The following is a 20,797-nucleotide window of genomic DNA, read 5'->3' on the forward strand; positions in this document are numbered from 1 at the left end:
TAATTATTATTCTAAGTTTTTAGTGATATAAAGTTGAGTTTGTAAAATGAGAAAATCATCACTGTTGTTTTAGTTCGAATTTACACAGACTTTGTAAAAAAAAAACCTATTATATGCATCCATGATACACTGCAAGCTATATGCAATATACCTATAATGTACTGTTGTTATGTGGTTTTCTACTTATGCAAAGACTTTTATCTCAAATTTTATTAAGGGCACATTATAACTGTAGTATTAAAGGTATTCTACCTGTACTATAAAATTGAAGGCCTATCATTAAGGTAGACCATCAATTTCAAATCGGTGTTTATCAATTCATTACATATTAGTATTATAACCTGTTATTGTTCAGTGGGCCCCCACATTTTTTGATTATATTGTTACCTCCCACTCTCTCTTTCCCCCCTTTCTATGCTCACTAAACTGTGGGTAATAAAAAAAACCTTTCCAGTCCCTGGCTGGCTCGAGCATCCTCCTTTGCTTTTATCTGCTGCCAGAACGAGGAAAAAGGATACGTGGCAGATGCATCATCATGCTGCCATGTATCCTGAGTCAGAGTGCCATGTGTGCTATGGAAAACTCTCCAGTGGCAATGTCAATTTCTTTAGCTACATCAATAAGATTCAAGTGGCTGGATTCGGCAGCATCAAGAACTATTACTACTACTGACAGGGTCCTCCTTGGTGGATGGTGTAAAAAACGGAAAAAACAGGAGAAAGAAGCTATCGTGGGGCGCTAATAGGCGAAATCATATCTACAATAGTGATAAATAGCTGGAAATAATCTGTATTGAAAATCTTTTATTATAAAAAAAACAACAAACAGTGATAAAAATTCAAGTCTAGGTAACGAGTTTCGGTTATAAAAACCTTCTTCAGATCAAAATAAACAGATAATACAACCGGCAGATAGCCTTCCAGCTAGGTGGCTGTAGTGTGCTGTCTGCTGCTTTCTATCCTCCAGGCAGCACACTACAGCCACCTAGCTGGACCGTTATCTGGTCCCTTTAATTATAAGCTTTTTCATAAAGCACTAAAATACTCCATATTCTAAATTAAAATTAGAAGTACTAAATTAGGGTACTTGTATATATGAAAATAGCCATTATAGAGCAGAAGGAGTGAGTGCTGGCTCACAATCTATGAGGAAATAATGGGAGACAAGTAAAAAAAACATCAAGTGACTATTGTATTTCTGTAACATTTCAGATAACTTAATCGATAACACTGTTCTAACCCATTGGAGGTGATGAAGCAGCAAGAAATTCCTATATAACTGTTATTCCTATAGTATTCTATATAGGCACAGGAGATACAATATAACCCTTTAGTCTCTGTATTAGATTTTTGGGCCACAAAACCATCTTTTACTGTAATGTTGAAAACTATAAGAATATGTGATGCAATATAAAAAATGTCAAGGACACATACAGCAGTTAAATATTAAAAATGTAATATGTCACACATCATTTCTGTTATATTTTACTTACACACTAACATGGACAAGAAATTATACATTCAGGAAAAAAATACTTTCAATTCTGAATAAAACTGTGATTAGTTGCTAGTTTATAGTAAATATGTATACTACACATGTGCAATGGCAAATATATGAAGGGTTTGATAATAAAATCCCAGATTAATATGATTGCTAGTCACTGTTCTTAATATGAAACCATGCATCGCATCTGTCGCCAAATGTTAAGTAAAGTCAAAATAAACCAACAGCAATAATCAGATTTACATGTTATAATCATGATATAATATTGCCTGCAGCAATTCTACATTTTTAGGGCTGGGTTCATGTATGCAATTTTTGATGTTATTCATTCTGGATTTTTTTTTAAAATAAATTCTTTAGTTAACATTTTGTAACATATTTAGCATTTTACTGTTCATGCCTCCGGCAATTTTCATTTGGTTGGTCGGTGTTATGGCAGCCATTGGCCTAAGTGGTGACCTTCACACACAAAGCACATCACTTCTAATCAGTCAGTACGCAAAAATATTTTTTTTTAAAACTTAATACAGTAAAAAAAAAAAGCTAAACACTTTGAGAGAATAAGCACAAAACATATTTTAATTTATAATGCAATACCTCATTCAGTTGCACTAGAAATATAAAAAGTCACGGCCCTCATACAGCTACAACCGAGAAACAGAATGTCATAGTTCGAGGTGTTTTTTTAAAATAAAAAATGCAAACATTTGCTTGAACATCAAATCTAAAGTACTGCATTAGTTGCTAAGGGATTTACAATGCACTCTGTATAGAGAGCTCTGTGTTAGAATCTTTTTTTAGTAGAAAATATTTTATTGTGAAAATAAGTAAAATGAGCTGAGGTGCATCTCTTTATCTATTGGCTTGTTTTTTGCAGTCACAAGAGAAAAGAGTATAACTAAATAAACACCACTGGTGCCTAATTAACAAACTGGTGTTAACTGACAGCCTTGAAAATTCAATATTGCTTCTGCCCTTCGCAAAGTGAATAAAGACCTGACACATGTTTGCCTAATGGTCTTGAAAATGTTACATCATTTAGGTTGCTTTGTTTTGTTTGCTGGGCTATCAGCCAAACACGTGCTGAGCATTAACACATCAATCATGCCTTTCAGTGCTTTTCTGCTGATGCACACAACTTACCAACATCAAATGTAGAGTCTTGCCCACAGGGCAAGCATTAACCTTCCGCAACTGAGCCATACAACCCTTATGCTTTACATTGCCTAATTAACAGCATCACGTACAAAATAGTTTACATGTTTACAAAATACATTTTGTGATTAACAAACTAAAATATTTTCTTAGCATTTGCTATAAAGTCTTAATAAATCAGAAGTAATTATTAAACGAAATCTACCATCAAAATCCAACATGATAAACCAGGAGCACTAACTCCTAGGGGGACATTAATCATAGTCTGTTAGACTGTTTTGAGCGTCTTTTAGCACAAAAATCTGGCGCATCTCGTTAATTAGGCGCATTTATGCGCATTCCATGCGCCTTATCTGACATAGTGAGTGCGTCCTAAACAGATGTTTGCACGGGATCTATCACAAATTTGCACCTAAAAAGGCACAAAATAGGTGCAGAAAATGCACCTCCTCTGAGCAGGTGCACTTCCAAAAAACTTCCCTTTTCATTACTAAAAACATACATTATAGGTTCCCAAATGAAGAATAACCTCTTTAAAACTGCTCCGAAGTATTTTCCATGTTGCATAATGTAAAATTTCTCCGGTAACGACTTCATTAGAGATGAGCGAGTATACTCGTCCGAGCTTGATGCTCGTTCGAGTATTAAGGTACTCGAGACGGCTCGTTGCTCGGACGAGTATTTCCCCTGCTCGAGATCGAGCATTTAATTAAAAAAACACAGTGAAGAACAATGAAGAATAGAATAAAAACAGTGAACACAGTGAACACAGGATCATTTAAGTGAAAAACACAGTGCAGAACACAGTGCAGAATAGATTACAGATGTTCGGCACATCTGCTTACTTGTCGGAAGATACGCGCGGAACGGTGCGAACAAAATAGTATGTGAAGAACAATATATATGTGTGAAGAACACGGTGAGCAGCACAGAGACATGGGGCAGCGGCAGCACGGAGACATCAGGGAGCGGCACGGAGACATTGGGGCACGGAGACATCGAGGGGCACGGAGACATCGGGGCACGGAGACATCGAGGGGCACGGAGACATCGAGGGGCACGGAGACATCGAGGGGCACGGAGACATCGAGGGGCACGGAGACATCGAGGGGCACGGAGACATCGAGGGGCACGGAGACATCGAGGGGCACGGAGACATCGAGGGGCACGGAGACATCGAGGGGCACGGAGACATCGAGGGGCACGGAGACATCGAGGGGCACGGAGACATCGGGGCACGGAGACATCGAGGGGCACGGAGACATCGAGGGGCACGGAGACATCGAGGGGCACGGGGACATCGGGGCACGGAGACATCGAGGGGCACGGAGACATCGAGGGGCACGGAGACATCGAGGGGCACGGAGACATCGAGGGGCACGGAGACATCGAGGGGCACGGAGACATCGAGGGGCACGGAGACATCGAGGGGCACGGAGACATCGGGGAGACTTCAGTGGAAGAAGAGCAGCGGATCCCGGGACAGCGTATCTCCCGACAAGTAAGCAGATGTGCAGAACATCTGCAATCTATTCTTCACTGTGTTTTTCACTTAAATGATCCTGTGTTCACTGTTTTTATTCTATTCTTCACTGTTCTTCACATCTGTTAACTTGTCGGGAGATAATATACGCGCGGAACAGTGAAGAATAGATTGCAGATGTTTGCATACATCTGCTAACTTATCAGAAGACATTCTTTTTCAATTAATTAACACATTTTATTCCCGAACCATGGTCCCTTTGAAAAATGCTCGAGTCTCCCATTGACTTCAATGGGGCTCGTTATTCGAGACGAGCACTCGAGCATCTGGAAAAGTTCGTCTCGAATAACGAGCACTCGAGCATTTTAGTGCTCGCTCATCTCTAGACTTCATCACTTTCTATGAGATCATCTCTGTGAGTGATTATTGTCTTATTGTACAGATCTGAGAATATTATGAGTCTCCATTTCATGTAAATTACAATAAAAAAGGAAAAGACTCATTTCAGCAAGAATTTTTTTTTTTACATATCTGTAACTTTTAGTCCCTGCAGTTACATCACAATGATAGTTTTTTTTGTGCAGAGATGAAGCCCTGAACGTTCTGTCACCTTTTCTCAGTTTCTTTTCATTATTGCTCACAAATGAGATCATGCGACATGCGACAATTCCAAAGTGCATTTACTAAGGCAGAACTAGATCCATCATAGATCAGGAGCCAAAAAGAAGAGCAAACCAGGTGCAAAAACAGGCGAAACTGAGACCCACTATGATTAATGTCCCCCCTAGATCCAGGCACTGTGACTGTGGTAATCTTCTTATATTCGGCATCATTTCAGCATTAATCAAGGATTGTTTGACATTTATCTGGCATACAAGCCCTGAAATAATTGTCATTTCTTGCAAAGTGCCAGGCATTGGGATGGTTTCTTTAACACAATACTGACATCTTACCCATGACGGATTAAGTGTCCCATGGGTCCTGGGCTGTTCACACAACTAGGGCCCCTGCCCCCAGCATCCAAACCAATATGTGCCTAGATGTTAGGACTTAAACGCTACTTTATATTCTCTATGTCCATAATCTTGTAATGTTCATAAAAGTATTTAAATGATGAACTTAAAACATGTTCTTATAACCCATTTATTTAGGGAAGTCAATCACATTTCCTAACTGCATGAAACCATCCACCCCAACTACCATCCATACCACATCTCCCAGACATTAGAGGAGAAGCTGGAGTTGCACCTGGCTGGCCCAGCCTCTGTGTAAGCAGAGGCTCCTAATTTTACTACAAAAAAACTGGGAAAAGTTATTGACTTGAGGGGGGAATGCTGCCGCTACTCTAATGAAAGGTCTAGCAGCAGCCTTGCCTCATTAATGAAATGTCCAGAGCAGAGCCCCCTTTAATAAAATGTCCACATCAGATGGCCCTTTGACTAAATTTCAACAGCAAAGCTCCATTTGTAATCAAATATCCACAGCAGTGTCCCTTTTAATGTAATGTCCACAGCAGAGCCCTATTTACATAAACGTCCCCAGCAAAGCCACCTTTTACAGAAATGGCCACAGCAGAGCCCTCATTTACAGAAATTACCACAGCAGAGCCCCCTTTAATGAAATGTTCACAGAAAAGCCCCCTTTAAGGTAATGTCTACAGCAGAGTCCCCTTTAAATTAATGTAAACAAAGAAATATCAACATCAGACAGCCCCTTTTAGTAAAATGTCCACAGTAGAGCCCCCTTTAATGAAATGTCGACAGCATATGCCCCCTTTAAAGAAATTTCCACTGCAGGGACCCTCTTTAATGCAATGTCCACTGCAGAGAGCCCCTTTAGGTGTATATAGCAGAGCCCCCCTTTAATGAAATGTCCACTGCAAGCCAAAGGCCCCAGGCACCTTCCCATGACGCTTATATGAGTATCCACAATTGCACCTTACACACCTTTCTACACAAAAGTCTTTAAAAGCTATCCTTGATAAAAAAAAAAAAAAACCCTTGGAAAAAGGACTACATGGACAGTAGTTTGTTTATGTGTCCATTTTTAGGTCTGCTTTTTTTTTTTTTTTTTTGCTGGAACTCTCCATTTTTCATGTATTGTTACAAGTCTTGCTTCAAACTGGGCTACCGGACCAATTTTGGGATTCCACGCACTGAGCAATCCCTTACATTTGTTTTTCAGACCTGTTATTGGTGTCTTTTTCTTTCCTTTTTGTCTGTAAAATTATAGTACAGGCAATCCCCGGGTTACATACAAGATAGGGTCTGTAGGGTTGTTCTTAAGTTGAATTTGTATGTAAGTCGGAACTGTATATTTTATCATTGTAACCCCGGCCAGAACTTTTTTGACACCTTTGATAACTGTTACACCTGATCATTGTAACCTAGGACTAAAGTAGAATAAATTACCAATATCCAAAGGTCCGTTTGTAACTAGGGGTTGTATGTAAGTCAAGTGTTCTTAAGTAGGGGACCGCCTGTAGTTATATTATTGTACATAGGGGGCAGTATTATAGCAGTTATAGTCTTGTACATAGGGGGCTGTATTAAAGTAATTATATTGTTGTACATAGGGGGCAGTATTATAGCTTTTTAAAGTTGGGAGCAAAAAACCAAAAAAATAAAAAAAAGGTTATTTCTGATATATATATATATATATATATATAAAGGTATTATAAATCTCACCATATAATCTACCAGATAAAACGATAATATCAAGGACATAAAACGTTACATTTATATCTGAATATAAAATGTGAAAACGAAAAAATATTATGTGAATGCATCTTGTATTTATTACTGGATTTTAGTTTGTGTTTAAAATTATTTATGCAATGTTATTGCCTTTAAAGCTTATTTGCATTTGCATTTCAACTGTGAACAATGGTGCTTACTAAAAAATTATAGCTTCTGACGTCTGTGTGCTCCACCATAAAATGAATGGAGACATTAGAACATTGCACTTTCCACAATAACACTCCATGCCAGTCTTTTATTCCACTTACTGTGGAAGTAGTAAATTATTACAAAGCTATTATCAGATAAGAAATGTTAAATGTTTTCTGACCATATAACTAGACTTAAATTTCCCACTTCAGATTCCCTACATTCAAATAATTTGATTCAGTGTTATTTTAAATAACCAGGCAAAAAGAATTTTACAACTTTGAATATTTACTGAGATGAGAAATAGCTACGGTATTCAAAACTACATAAAACTAAACACCAGCTAGAAGGAACTGTACTTTTGGGTGCCAATAACTACCCATGCACATGTCCATGTGCATGCAAAGAACCTGTGAAAACTTGTGTGTCACTGTATAGTGTTTCAGTGGGCGTCTCTTATAGAAACATACTATCATGATTGGTGTGATGGAGCACCTGTTGTATTAATATACTTGTAAGTGGTGCTGGTTAGTGTTTTATGCTGTTAGCCACTTCCATTCAGGCCCTTTTGTGCTGAGTATAACAGTGGATATTCCTGTCATGTCAGATGGTGGGTAATAGTAGGTAAACTCTGATATACAGCCCCCAGTTATACATGTATACAGCCCCCCAGTAACACATATATACAGCCCCCTGTAATACATATGTACAACCCCCACAGTAATAAATATTTATAGAATATAACAAAATAACAAAACTTTACATACCTTATCTCGCTCCACCATCAAGATGATGTATGTAAACATAAGAATAGACTAACTCCATGGGGGACATGTATCATTATTTCTGCTAGTCAAATTTTCTCATTTGTGCGACTTTTGTCATATTTGTGATTTGTTTTGCGACTTTTCTCCTGTCATTTTTCAAGTACGCCTTGTTCTGCACCTCGTGCAGTGTGTCTTATGTATCTTAGTTTTCCAGATGTTCCGTGTGACTTTTCAGTTATGTATCACTTTTTTGCTTATTTTTGCAACATTTTAGGTGCAAATCTGCACCTGGTCCAGGGGTGGTGCAATGGAAGTTTTTTTTTTTTTTTATGGACCCATTTTTAACATGTAAATTGGAATTATTTCAAATGCTTTAAATGTTTAACATTTTACATAGTAACCACGTTTGTCAAAATTCTTACTTTTTTTTTTAATTGGATACTTCTATGGGTGAGGTCACACATAGCGGTTTAATTGCGTTTTTTAATACATTTTGAAACTAATTACAACAGCTGAGGAGAGGTGATTTGCCTTATTTCATTACTGTTAACATTTGTGTTTACAAAACGCAATATAAATGCTGCGTTAATGCATGTGTTAACATTGCATTTACTATGAAGGCAAATCACCTTTCCTCAGCTGTTGTAATTAGTTTCAAAATGTATTAGTTTCAAAATTCATAAAAAATGAAACATGTTAAATCCCAAATTAACAGTAGTGTCCACTCTTGTATATAACCCCTTCACATGGCTTGTATCCTCTCCTGTATATAACCCCTAACATGGCTTGTGTCCACTCCTGTATATAACTCCCTCACATGTCTTGTATCCACTCCTGTATATAACCGCCTTACGTGGCTTGTGTCCATGTGGATTTGAACCATTTGCAACAAAAAGTCTCAAAAAGAAGCCAAAATTTGCACCTGCCAAGATAGGAAAAACTGAACATGTATCACAAGTAAAAAGACAGGATCATACATAAGGTGCAAAAACTAGCCGCATTAGAAGAGTACAACTCTCTCCTCCTAAGCTGATTTGCTAGGACGCATTCAAGACAAATGTAGAATGGAACAACTAACTACTCAACTCTGTGTAGAAGTTTTTGACAAGGTCTGGTCATTATGGGGTCATGTATCTGCCATTTTAGCTCTCCTAACCAAGTTCTAACTGTAAGCTTGTCTCTAGACCTCTTGGCATACAACCCACTTTTACCTTTCATAAATTTCAGTTGTATCATCTTTTGGGCTCTCCTGGGAGATTTTCTTGTTTGGGAACCAAAATATAAGAAAAAACTGAAGTGGTTTCATTCTTTGTGGAGAGCGAATATGCTTGGATATTGTACAATCTGATTTGTTTTCTTTAATGTAAATATAAATAAAAAGTGAAAGTCAATGTCGTTAGTACCAGGATCCATATTATTTTTCTCCACTACAACAGTTACAACAGTGTACCGTATATACTCTTGTATAAGCCGAGTTTTTCGGCACAAAAAATGTGCTGAAAAATATCCCCTCGGTTTATACACCAGTCAATACTTAAGTCAATGGGCTTAAAAAATAATAAACTTACACTCACCGGCCACTTTATAAGGTACACCTGTCCAACTGCTCGTTAACACTTAATTTCTAATCAGCCAATCACATGGCGGCAACTCAGTGCATTTAGGCATGTAGACATGGTCAAGACAATCTCCTGCAGTTCAAACCGAGCATCAGTATGGGGAAGAAAGGTGATTTGAGTGCCTTTGAACATGGCATGGTTGTTGGTGCCAGAAGGGCTGGTCTGAGTATTTCAGAAACTGCTGATCTACTGGGATTTTCACGCACAACCATCTCTAGGGTTTACATAGAATGGTCCAAAAAAGAAAAAACATCCAGTGAGCGGCAGTTCTGTGGGCGGAAATGCCTTGTTGATGCCAGAGGTCAGAGGAGAATGGGCAGACTGGTTCGAGCTGATAGAAAGGCAACAGTGATTCAAATCGCCACCCGTTACAACCAAGGTATGCAGAAGAGCATCTCTGAACGCACAGTACGTCAAACTTTGAGGCAGATGGACTACAGCAGCAGAAGACCACACCGGGTGCCACTCCTTTCAGCTAAGAACAGGAAACTGAGGCTACAATTTGCACAAGCTCATTGAAATTGGACAGTAGAAGATTAGAAAAACGTTGCCTGGTCTGATGAGTCTCGATTTCTGCTGCGACATTTGGATGGTAGGGTCAGAATTTGGCGTCAACAACATGAAAGCATGGATCCATCCTGCTTTGTATCAATGGTTCAGGCTGGTGGTGGTGGTGTCATGATGTGGGGAATATTTTCTTGGCACTCTTTGGGCCCCTTGGTACCAAGTGAGCATCGTTGCAATGCCACAGCCTACCTGAGTATTGTTGCTGACCATGTCTATCCCTTTATTACCACAATGTACCCAACATCTGATGGCTACTTTCAGCAGGATAATGCACCATGTCATAAAGCTGGATTCATCACAGACTGGTTTCTTAAACATGACAATGAGTTCACTGTACTCAAATGGCCTCCACAGTCACCAGATCTCAATCCAATAGAGCATCTTTGGGATGTGGTGGAACGGGAGATTCGCATCATGGATGTGCAGCCGACAAATCTGCGGCAACTGTGTGATGCCATCATGTCAATATGGACCAAAATCTCTGAGGAATGCTTCCATCACCTTGTTGAATCTATGCCACGAAGAATCGAGGCAGTTCTGAAGGCAAAACGGGGTCCAACCCGTTACTAGCATGGTGTACCTAATAAAGTGGCCAGTGAGTGTACATACTCACCCTCCGGTGGCCCCAATGTGCAGCGCTGCTCTGGCTTACCGGCTCCTCTTCTGTCTTCTGTAAGATCGTGCTGGGCGCCGCCATTGTTCTCTCCCTGCCTGCCGCCCGGGAGAGAACAATGGTGGCGCCCAGCACGATGTGACAGAAGAGAAGCCAGGAAGCCAGAAGACGAGCCGTGCAGACATCGGGGGAGCAGCACTGCGCTTCGGGGCCACCGAAGGGTGAGTATATAAGTTTTTTTTTTAATTCTGGGCTGGCTGTATTCTACTGGGGGCAAGCTGTATACCACTGGGGACTGGCTGTATACTACTGGGAGCAGGCTGTATACTACTAGGGGGAAGGTGTATACTACTGGGGGCAGGCTGTATACTACTGTGACAGGCTGTATACTACTGGGGGCAGGCTGTATACTACTGTGACAGGCTGTATACTACTGGGGGCAGGCTGTATACTACTGTGACAGGCTGTATACTACTTGGGGCAGGCTGTATACTACTGGGGACAAGCTATATACTACTGGGGGCAAGCTGGGCTGGCTGTATACTACTGGGAGCAGGCTGTATACTACTGGGGGCAGGCTGTATACTACTGGGCGCAAGCTGTATACTACTGGGGGCAAGCTGGGCTGGCTGTATACTACTGGGAGCAGGCTGTATACTACTGGGGGCAAGCTGGGCTGGCTGCATACTACTGGGGGCAGGCTGTATATTATAGGGGGCTGGCTGGCTATATACTGGGGGAGGGGGGGTCTGTGACCAATGCATTTCTCACCCTCGGCTTATACTCGAGTCAATAGGTTTTCCCAGTTTTTGGTGGTAAAATTAGGGGTCTCGGCTTATACTCGGGCCGGCTTATACTCAAGCATATACGGTAATAATCCTTACTAGGTCATCACCCAGAGAGTGCTTGTATTTTATGTTATACATATATTAACTGTTCTTCCTGTTAACATATGCATACATTAATAGTTTGAATCTTCAGCTCTCAAACTCAATTACAATGTCTATATTTTCTTATAGGTTCATTATTTCAACAGCTGCTTTTCCTACTTATAATATTATACCACTCAGAGTGAAGCTATATTTTATACCCAATTATATCAATAAACTGCCATATTTCTGCTCCTTTTCTTTTCAACTTATTTTGGATATTAGCTCACTGAGAACCATAATATGTCAACTATATTTGTTTCTATATTTAAACACATAAACAGATTAAATATGCTCTTTGTAACTTTTGCCCATTTCTTGATTTTTTTTTCTTACCCTCTAAGTATCTTAAAGGGGTATTCTCATCTGGGCATTCACACTCAGTTTCATTAATTTGCCGTATACACACATTTCTTCATTTAGATGTTATTAAAAACATTTTACCTGTGTGAACATAATTTCTCATAAATGTAGTCATATGGTCCCTTAGAAACAAGACTGTGTTCTGGAAAATGTCCACCTCTTCTGTAGTGATTGCACAAAGAAACAAAAGGTTTTTGTATGTGAAATGTCTGAGAGTTACTGCATGACCCAAAGTAATGATTGCTGAATCCATTGCTGCCAAAATGTGAGGTGGTCGTATCCAAGGAAGCCATCTCATTTCTAAGGGACAACATGATCACATTTATGAGAAATTATCTTCACACAGGAACATTTTTTTAATAACATCCAATTGAAGAAATGTTTATATATGGAAAATGGACTAAATTAAATGTGAATGCAAAGATGGGAATACCCCTTTAAACTCATTCTAGAATACTGTAGGTATTTCAGTCCATCACATAGCCATTACAAGGTTTAAAGGCACATATTTATTCTGCTATCAAGTGCTTTTCAATGCATAGCCATAGAATATGGTCACAAAACATATTATAATGTGGTCTTATAACCTGAAGGGTCTGGAGACAATATGGATACAGAAATAAATAGTTTTAAAATGTCACAAATAACTAGATAAACACAAGTAATAAAGAAATAGTGTTTTCTGTTTATTTAATAAATTACTCTGTTACTAAGTATATAAATTATTTATTATATTTTCCTTTTATTAGTAATAGCAAAGACTGAAGAGAAACCTGGAAAGAAAGAAGGTACTTTATTCACTTTTTTCTTTTGTATTACATTTTAATGTCCACTTCATCAAATAGGTGAAGCCAATTAGACAACTATAAGCCAACTAATTTTTGTATTTTGAAGACATTTTTAATTTTAATGTATAAAATGGACAATTTTATGCAGTGTTCATTAGATTGACTTTAATTTAATAGATTTATTGTTTCCATAATAGCAGCACATGAGCCAGATGTGAAGGAAAAGGAGAAAGTCAAAGGTATCTTACACTGTCCTTTGTAATCAGTATATTTTGTCTAAACATTTATTCACAAACAAATGCAAGTTCTAATACGTAAATCTTTATAGCCACTTTTATCATTTTAGGTATACCATACAACAGTCATCCATTAATAGCATAACCGTAGCATACAACACCTTTATGTTGATTCACAAGGTCAGAGATAGAATGTGAAAACTACAGTGCAAAAAGCTATTCACACTTTTAAATTCAACCCAGATCCCAGTTCTACTCTTGGTAGATTATGCATGAAGTTCACTGGAAAAGAGGAAATGTACAGAGCATATTTTTGTTTGAATAGTTATTTATTATGTATTGTTATGTATTATATAATATAATATAAGTTAATTAGAATCTTTATGACAATGAGAGCAACCATATTGTATGTTGAGTAGCAGCAATAGCATCTAAAACATTTCAAATAACCCAGAAAACAATCCTCTGAATTTTATGCATACTCATTCTCGAGGGGGGGAAGGAGTTGTAGGAGAGCTGTGTTCATCTGTTCTCATTGTAGAGGTTCTACCTTTCATTGTAATAATAATCTTTGGAAATGATCTCTACAGAGCAGGTTGGACAAGTCTTTTTAGAGAGCTCAGTAACAAGTCTGAAAATGTTTGAATGGTTTTAAATATTTTTTAACTTAGCTTATTGTAAAATATTTAGCCTATGTAAAATATTTTGTAAACATTGCTAATACAAGTAGAAAAGTGGACTAGAGGATATAGGGGAACAATAGTAGAATCCAATGTGCAGCAATCGAGGACAGTCCATTCTAGAAGCGCATCTTCCAGAAGTCAAAACGTTCTTTATTTTTTTGTTACAAAAGGTATATAAAAGGTGTATAAAAACTACTACACCTTTACATATACATTTTGTAACAAAAAAATAAAGAACGTTTTGACTTCAGGAAGATGCGCTTCTAGAATGGACTGTCCTCGATTGCTGCACATTGGATTACTAATACAAGAAATACAAATAACAATAAATACATTTAATTAATACAACATTTAATTACTAGGATAAAGTTTTGAACAAATAATGGAGAGAATTTTTTTCACTGTTTTCTGGCATCATTTCAAGTGTCATTTTACACCAAAGATTATGACATTTCACTATTTACACCAGTTTATTAAAAAATTTGGGCTTTACGCTAGTTTTGAAAATCAGCTTCACAATGATCAAATAGCATACAATAATCAGAAACATAATACGGTAAGTTACATTAAACAGTAGTTTTCACAATAAGTTGTTTGCCAAAATGAAAATATTCATTAGTTGCTCACTTAGTAAAAATGATGATGGGCTGAATGATGTGTTGCATTAGCATGTTTTAATCTTATCTCTATATTTTTTTTTAGAAAAAGCAAAAATAATTGAGAAAAACGCATTAAAAGAAGAAGTAAAGAAAGGTAACTTTTAAACATTGATGAACTTCACATTGTGTGAGTTATTTTTACATACACAACATTAAAAATTTCCACCACACCATGGAATTTTTACTTTTTTGTCCCGTTGCGCCAAATGTTCCATATGCTTTAAAAAGTTGGCATGGCAGATGAAGAAGGACAGGGATACGTTTGCCATTAAATGCATGCCAACCCGGACTTGGTATTAATTTCAGTTCCAGTGCCCTGGTGCTGCACAAGAGTTACTATGAGGCTGGGTGCTCCAATCATTTAGACTGGTGTACAAAATGGTAATATTGATACATTGGCCCCATTTGTAAAATGGGGTTTATTTGGTTTATTTTTTTTTTATTACTGTAAATGTACACACATCAACAAGATCCCATGGGAAATATTTTATTACATTAAAGTATAATGTATTTTTGTCAAATTAAGAAAAATTGTCCCTGGTTTACAATATATAGTAATTAGAGATGAGGGAGCATACTCGTCCGAGCTTGAGGCTCGTTCGAGCATTAGCGTACTCGCAACTCGGGCGAGTATTTTGCCCGCTCGAGAAAATGGCATCTCGTGGCATTTAGATTTTTGGCGGCCAGAAACAGAGCCAATCACAAGCCAGGAGACTCTGCACTCCACCCAGCATCATGTGGTACACTTACATGTCGATAGCAGTGGTTGGCTGGCCTGATCAGGTGACCCTGGAATAGACTAGCCCCTGCCCGTGCTGCTTGGATCATTCTCTGTCTGGATGCCATTAGGGAGAGAGCTGCTGCTGGTCAGGGAAAGCGTTAGGGGGCTAGTAGATTCCTGTTAGGCAGGAGTGATTCTCCAAGAACCTTACTGTTAGGCATTAGTGATTCTCCAAGAACCTTACTGTTAGGCAGGAGTGATTCTCCAAGTACCCAACAGCCCTTGTTAGGGCTACATTAGCGTTTTTCAAAAGTTAAAGTGACACATTCAGTCACAGCACCAAATCCTTTTGTGTGCTGTCAGTGTAGGTTAGAAACTAGCCATAGCAATCATCTTCTGTGGTTGCTGTCTGATTTCTTCTGCACGTATTGTAGAGTAGTGTTTTGGACTTGAACTAGTGATCAGAGCATTGCTGGTTCAAGCTCAAGTATGTATAAATAAAAAAAGTTTTAAATAGTAAAGTTTAAACATTAGAATAAATAAAAACTAAATACATAACAATATAGACCCCTAAAATGTCACTTTCCCATGCAAACACTTAATAAAGTATAACTTTTGAACAAGAAATATTGCAAATCTGATTGAGTTGATTATTGAAAGAATTCTGGTCTTCTGTAATGTGTTACATGAACACCTTCCCATTGTACAAACTTACCTTGATCCGATGTAGCAGTTTTTTTCCGATGGTGTATAATATGATGATAATACATTTCCCATGTTAGAATTTATAATGGTTAAAATTGTTCCTTGAAAGTACTTGTTTTGTGGCAAACATGCTATGTACAATAGTATAAAATATTTTGCATACAACTCTATTACCCATTTATTATCTGACTGATTCTTGCAGGACATGAAGAAATCATTCCTGAAGTGGAAGGTAAGTTATCTGGTCACATTTCCCTTTGTAGAAATATTATTCCTTCAATTGTATAACTGTGTACAATTCTCATCTGTAAGTTAATTCCCTTTAATAGCTGACTTTTAACAAAATGATCCTATTGCAAGCGGTGCCCTGCTGTATTTCATCATTCTGACACTTAGCCTGAATAATCTGAAAAGCTGGTATTCTTTTATTGTGGCAGGAAACAGAAATGATATGGCTCAACCTAAAGATCCAGGTTTAACAGTCATTTATACTACATGTTACAGGATTTATTTTCTAGGGGAAATTAGGACATCCTCTCTCAAGCTACTCAGTAACAATTAATTAGATACACTACAATATAATAGCTAAAAGTATTAAAGCAACATATATCTCACAGAGGATTCAATTAATTAAATTGGTATATTTAATGAAAATGTGGATAACAATATTATGTATTAATGTTACTATTGAAACCTCAATTCAATTCTCCTGCAATGTTATCAATTATATAATTGTCATATATTGCAGAAACAAAAAACACAGCATGCAATTGCCCAGTCTAATGGTTAATGTTGTGGATACCCAGTGAATGGCAGGAGAGAAAACGGTGCTCCAAACAATAACCTCTAGGAACCAGTACCAGTAGATCCAAATTATAAGGTTTTATTTCAAAGAATATAAATAAATAAAAAAGCTTAAAAGGATGGTTATAATGCGTTTCGGCTCAGTACATGAGCTTTCGCACCTGACGAAGGCTCATGTACTGAGCCAAAACGCGTTGTAACCATCCTTTTAAGCTTTTTTATTTATTTATATTCTTTGAAATAAAACCTTATAATTTGGAACTACTGGTACTGGTTCCTAAAGGTTATTTTTTGGAGCTCCTGTTTCTCTCCTGCCATTCACTGGGTATCTGCATTGCTCTTCTGCTACCCCACCTTCTGGTTCGGGAACAGCTGACATCAGGAAACCATCGGCTGCCATATACGCTTTATGACCCTTGAATAAGGTGAGCAGCTAAACTGCCACGCTTTTTAATTCCTCTACGCTAGCTTTACATATTTCACGAGGTTAGCGCCTCTTGTCTTTCTTAACCCTTTTTATATCCACCTGGCTCATCGGACAAACTTCTGATAATCCAAGAGGGTATCATGTCACAGTTTAGCAGATTATGATAAACATACTGTATGTACTCTCCATTTACATTCCTCCACTACAAGTTTTCTGTTTGGTCTGGATGTCAGGTGGTCACTCCAAACACTTTCTCAATCGGGACTCCCATAAAATGATTATTTGCCCACTGTACAGTGCTTGCTATAAGTCTTCCTGGGGACTTGCTAGCTGGACCTTTGCTAGATTTCCTGACCTTTGTTTGCTTATGACCTTGCTTTGGCCTCTTACTCTATACTTAGAGGTCCACTTTGTGTTCCCCTATATTTGTACAAGCTTTGTTTTGCCCTGTTTTTGTCTTTGGCTTTTTCATCAATTTGGAAAGTCAACCAGCTATCACCTACCATCTAGAATAGGATGGGGAAGTAGCTAGGGACATCTGAGTAGGTCTTATTTATGTTAGGGCTTATGGTCCACATCTACCCTTACCTCTCCCCTTGGTTGCACATTGAGCAGCATTACAGTGGGTTAGTCTAGTTGATATAACTGGCTTTAAGGAGTTAACTTCTTCAGTGTACTACTGTTTACAAAATAGTTGCATAAAAGCCACTAGCGAATAAATCCCTATGCTTGGTGGAGATGGAAGTGTTTTTTTCTTTTGGCAAATTTTGCAACTTTGTGGCAAAAAACAGACTTTTACATCTGGAAACAAATGATAACTCTACAATTGCAGATAACATAATTGAAACAAACTTTTAAAATTGGACATCTTAGTCACCAAAAAATGTTGAAAAATCACCACCGTACATCATATTAATGTAAAAAAACAAAACCTAACAAGTCAAAAACAATAAAAACAATAGAATACATGGACTTCTACTCCTCACCATGCAGGCTGCTCTGATTTCATGAGATATATTCTTGGTGTAAAGTTTGCTAATGTGAGGAGGCTAAAGGACTTGAGATAGTGTCACCCAGGTCATATGACATTACTGCTACAAACAGAGAAAGCATGGGGAGTAGGTGTTGGATTCAGCCTAAAGAGGCCAATCCCACCTCAACTCTCTATAGAAATCCTTGGATACTAGCTAAAATTATATAGTTGAATGTATGGGAATCTGAGGGGACCAATTTTTACCTAAAAGAAGGGTGTCAGTAAGTTACTAGGGCTCTATGGGAACCTGCTACTGTCTGTATTTGTGAAAAATGTGGTAACAGATTCCCTTTAAAAGGGGTTTCCCATGAAGGAAAATGTTCAAATGTTAATCCCCTAGTGAGATTTACACAATAAAGATAATTTTTAACCTCTATCCTTTACAATTGTGCTAAGTGGTATTGCTTTTTGTTACTCTCTAAGCAGACACTTCATGATTCCTCTGTGCTATGAAATGCTGTGTGCTGACAATGTGCTTAGATTATCAGGGTACAAGGTTTATCAACACTTCCATTTAGCTTCTGAACAGTGTACTAGTACTGTATCTAAAACATAGAAAAAGAGATGAAAGATGAAATATCATATGAGTCAAGAGATGCATATAAAACATTTAGCTCTGCTATATCACCTGTAACACACCGTCAGCCCTGCTATCTTACCTATAACAAACACAAGCTGTACTATCTTATTTATAATACACACAGTCAGCTCTGCTATGCCTCCCCTTCCCCTATGATAAAGACCTTATCTTGTCTCTAGTTTGTAGAGTAAACTCTGCATGATGCTGAATGCCAGCAGGAAGTGCCTGTGTCTGTAGTGTAGTCTGAGCTGGTCTTGTAATGCAGGGGGGAGCAGCAGGAGGCAAAATGTGCATACAAGAGAAGCTATTCATGATAAGAATCCAAACATAGTCAGATTTACGGTCAGATCCAGAGGGAACCAAAATTGTTAGCATCGGGACTGATAGAGAGAGGATGGAATTATTTCTGTGAAATGCAGCATTTTTGTTAATAACAGTGAATTAGAAAAAGTGTTGTTTTGTTATCCTGAATATATTTAAGAATCCTGTCTTCGTAGGAATACCCCTTTAATTACACTTGAATTTTATCCCTTTAGGTTCTCCTGACTATCTTCAGAGTGTCTTGAGGGATGTTTTTGGTATTGTTAATGAATATGGGGAAGGTGAGTAAAGTTGTCTCAAGGATTTTATATATGTACATTACAAGTGTGTAACTGAAGTGCTTCTCTTCATTTAGATGGCTTCCATTACTTACAGGACTTCCTACTTCAATACTTCACTGTGCTCAATCAATACACTGAAGGTAACTTAAAATTAAACCATTATGCCTGTAGTTAATTGATCATCATTAATTTTGTTCTGAAGTGGCAAAGTTAAAGTGATCACCACAATTAACCTACTGCATGCCGCACAGACCTTTGTTTTATTTCGTCCTGGTTGCTCCTTCCACGCTCAAAAAATATGCATATCAAGCTCAAATGTTTAGGCAGAGCAACTCAGGGTTCAAGTTCCACATCTCTCTAAACCAATGAGTAACGTAGCTGATGGTAGAAGGGTGAGAGAAGGCGCGGTAGCAGAGAAGTGAAGGCCTTGTTATTGCTTATTTTTAAAGTTTTTAAGGTTAAAACATATTGATTAATGACAAAAAATTATATAAATTTGGTATCTCCATGGTCATACTGACCTAAAGAACAAAGGGGAGGTGTTATTTAAAGGAAACCTACCACTTAGAATGGTAGGTGTAAGCAGTAAATACCGAGCACCAGCTCAGGATGAGCTGGTGCCGGTACTTACTTTCTTTAGTGTTATAAACTGCGGTATCGCGGTTTTAACACTTTTTAAACTCTAGAGCAGAAGAGGCTTCGGCGCTGCGCGCGACCGTGCACGCGCAACGTCTCCATCATTTCCTATGTAGGTGCGCGCACGCAGCGCCGAAGCCTGTTCTACTGTTAACACTGACGAAAGTAAGTACCGGCACCAGCTCATCCTGAGCTGGTGCTCGGTATTTACTGCTTACACCGACCATTCTAAGTGGTAGGTTTCCTTTAAGCATGCACAGTAATAATAATAAATAAATGAATACAACAAAACTCAATGTCATTAATGATACATTGAAGATTAAATAGTTTTCTTTTATGATTCACAACTTTTTGGGGTTTCATAAGGTAAGTAGAGTTATCTCCAAGATGGCCACCACAGGATACTACAACTCCCATGAATCCTCAGTTCTCAGTCACAGCTCCTCCCTCTTATGCTCTGCTCCCAGTGATGATCTAACATACTGTCTTGATCTGTTACCACAGTAATGATGTTTCTGTAACTGCCATCATTGCACATTGCCCCGCTGAGATGACGTCTCACCACAACACTGACAATATGGGATGCACTAATAGCAACCAGCTGCAGTCAAACATAGTGATGACTAGGCAGGTGCAGAACATGTGATGTGGACATGTGACCAGCAGCAATCTTCCCACCTGCGTCCGCTCTCTAAGGTCAAAATCAATGGACTGATTAAAGAGCCAATAGCATTTTAATTTTTCATTATATTGTATGTCCATAGAAATTGTCTGCTAAGGGGAGCAACATTTTAGAAAATAACAACTGATTACATATTACCTTATATTTTAAGGATACATTTGAATATGAATTATGCTTATTCCTGGAATACCCCATTAATGGTTTCACTAGAAGCAAATTATCCTGCAGGACATTGACGCTCAGCCACCTCTGCTAACTGAAAAATAAAAAATTACTTACTTTAGGAGTGTGTTGAGTAAAATTCGGAAACAAATTGGAAAGGTTTATGACCAGTATTTAATGATACAAGTAGAT

General features: G+C 38.1%; 1 protein-coding gene across 37 annotated transcripts in view; it reads left to right on the forward strand.

Annotated features, from left to right (window-relative positions):
• The window catches only part of TRDN (triadin), a 478,227-nt gene that overhangs the window by 410,931 nt on the left and 46,499 nt on the right, over window positions 1-20,797 (forward strand). For 36 of the 37 annotated variants that reach the window (XM_072141623.1, XM_072141646.1, XM_072141659.1 and 33 more), the window contains 6 exons: window positions 12,637-12,675; window positions 12,873-12,914; window positions 14,297-14,347; window positions 15,882-15,911; window positions 19,060-19,125; window positions 19,200-19,265. In XM_072141623.1, coding sequence (XP_071997724.1) covers window positions 12,637-12,675; window positions 12,873-12,914; window positions 14,297-14,347; window positions 15,882-15,911; window positions 19,060-19,125; window positions 19,200-19,265 — 294 coding nt within the window. The remainder of the gene's footprint in view (window positions 1-12,636; window positions 12,676-12,872; window positions 12,915-14,296; window positions 14,348-15,881; window positions 15,912-19,059; window positions 19,126-19,199; window positions 19,266-20,797) is intronic. The other variant, XM_072141625.1, reaches the window with a different exon arrangement.

Source organism: Engystomops pustulosus, chromosome 3 (genome assembly GCF_040894005.1).
Source record: "Engystomops pustulosus chromosome 3, aEngPut4.maternal, whole genome shotgun sequence".
Taxonomy (NCBI): Eukaryota; Metazoa; Chordata; class Amphibia; order Anura; family Leptodactylidae; genus Engystomops; species Engystomops pustulosus.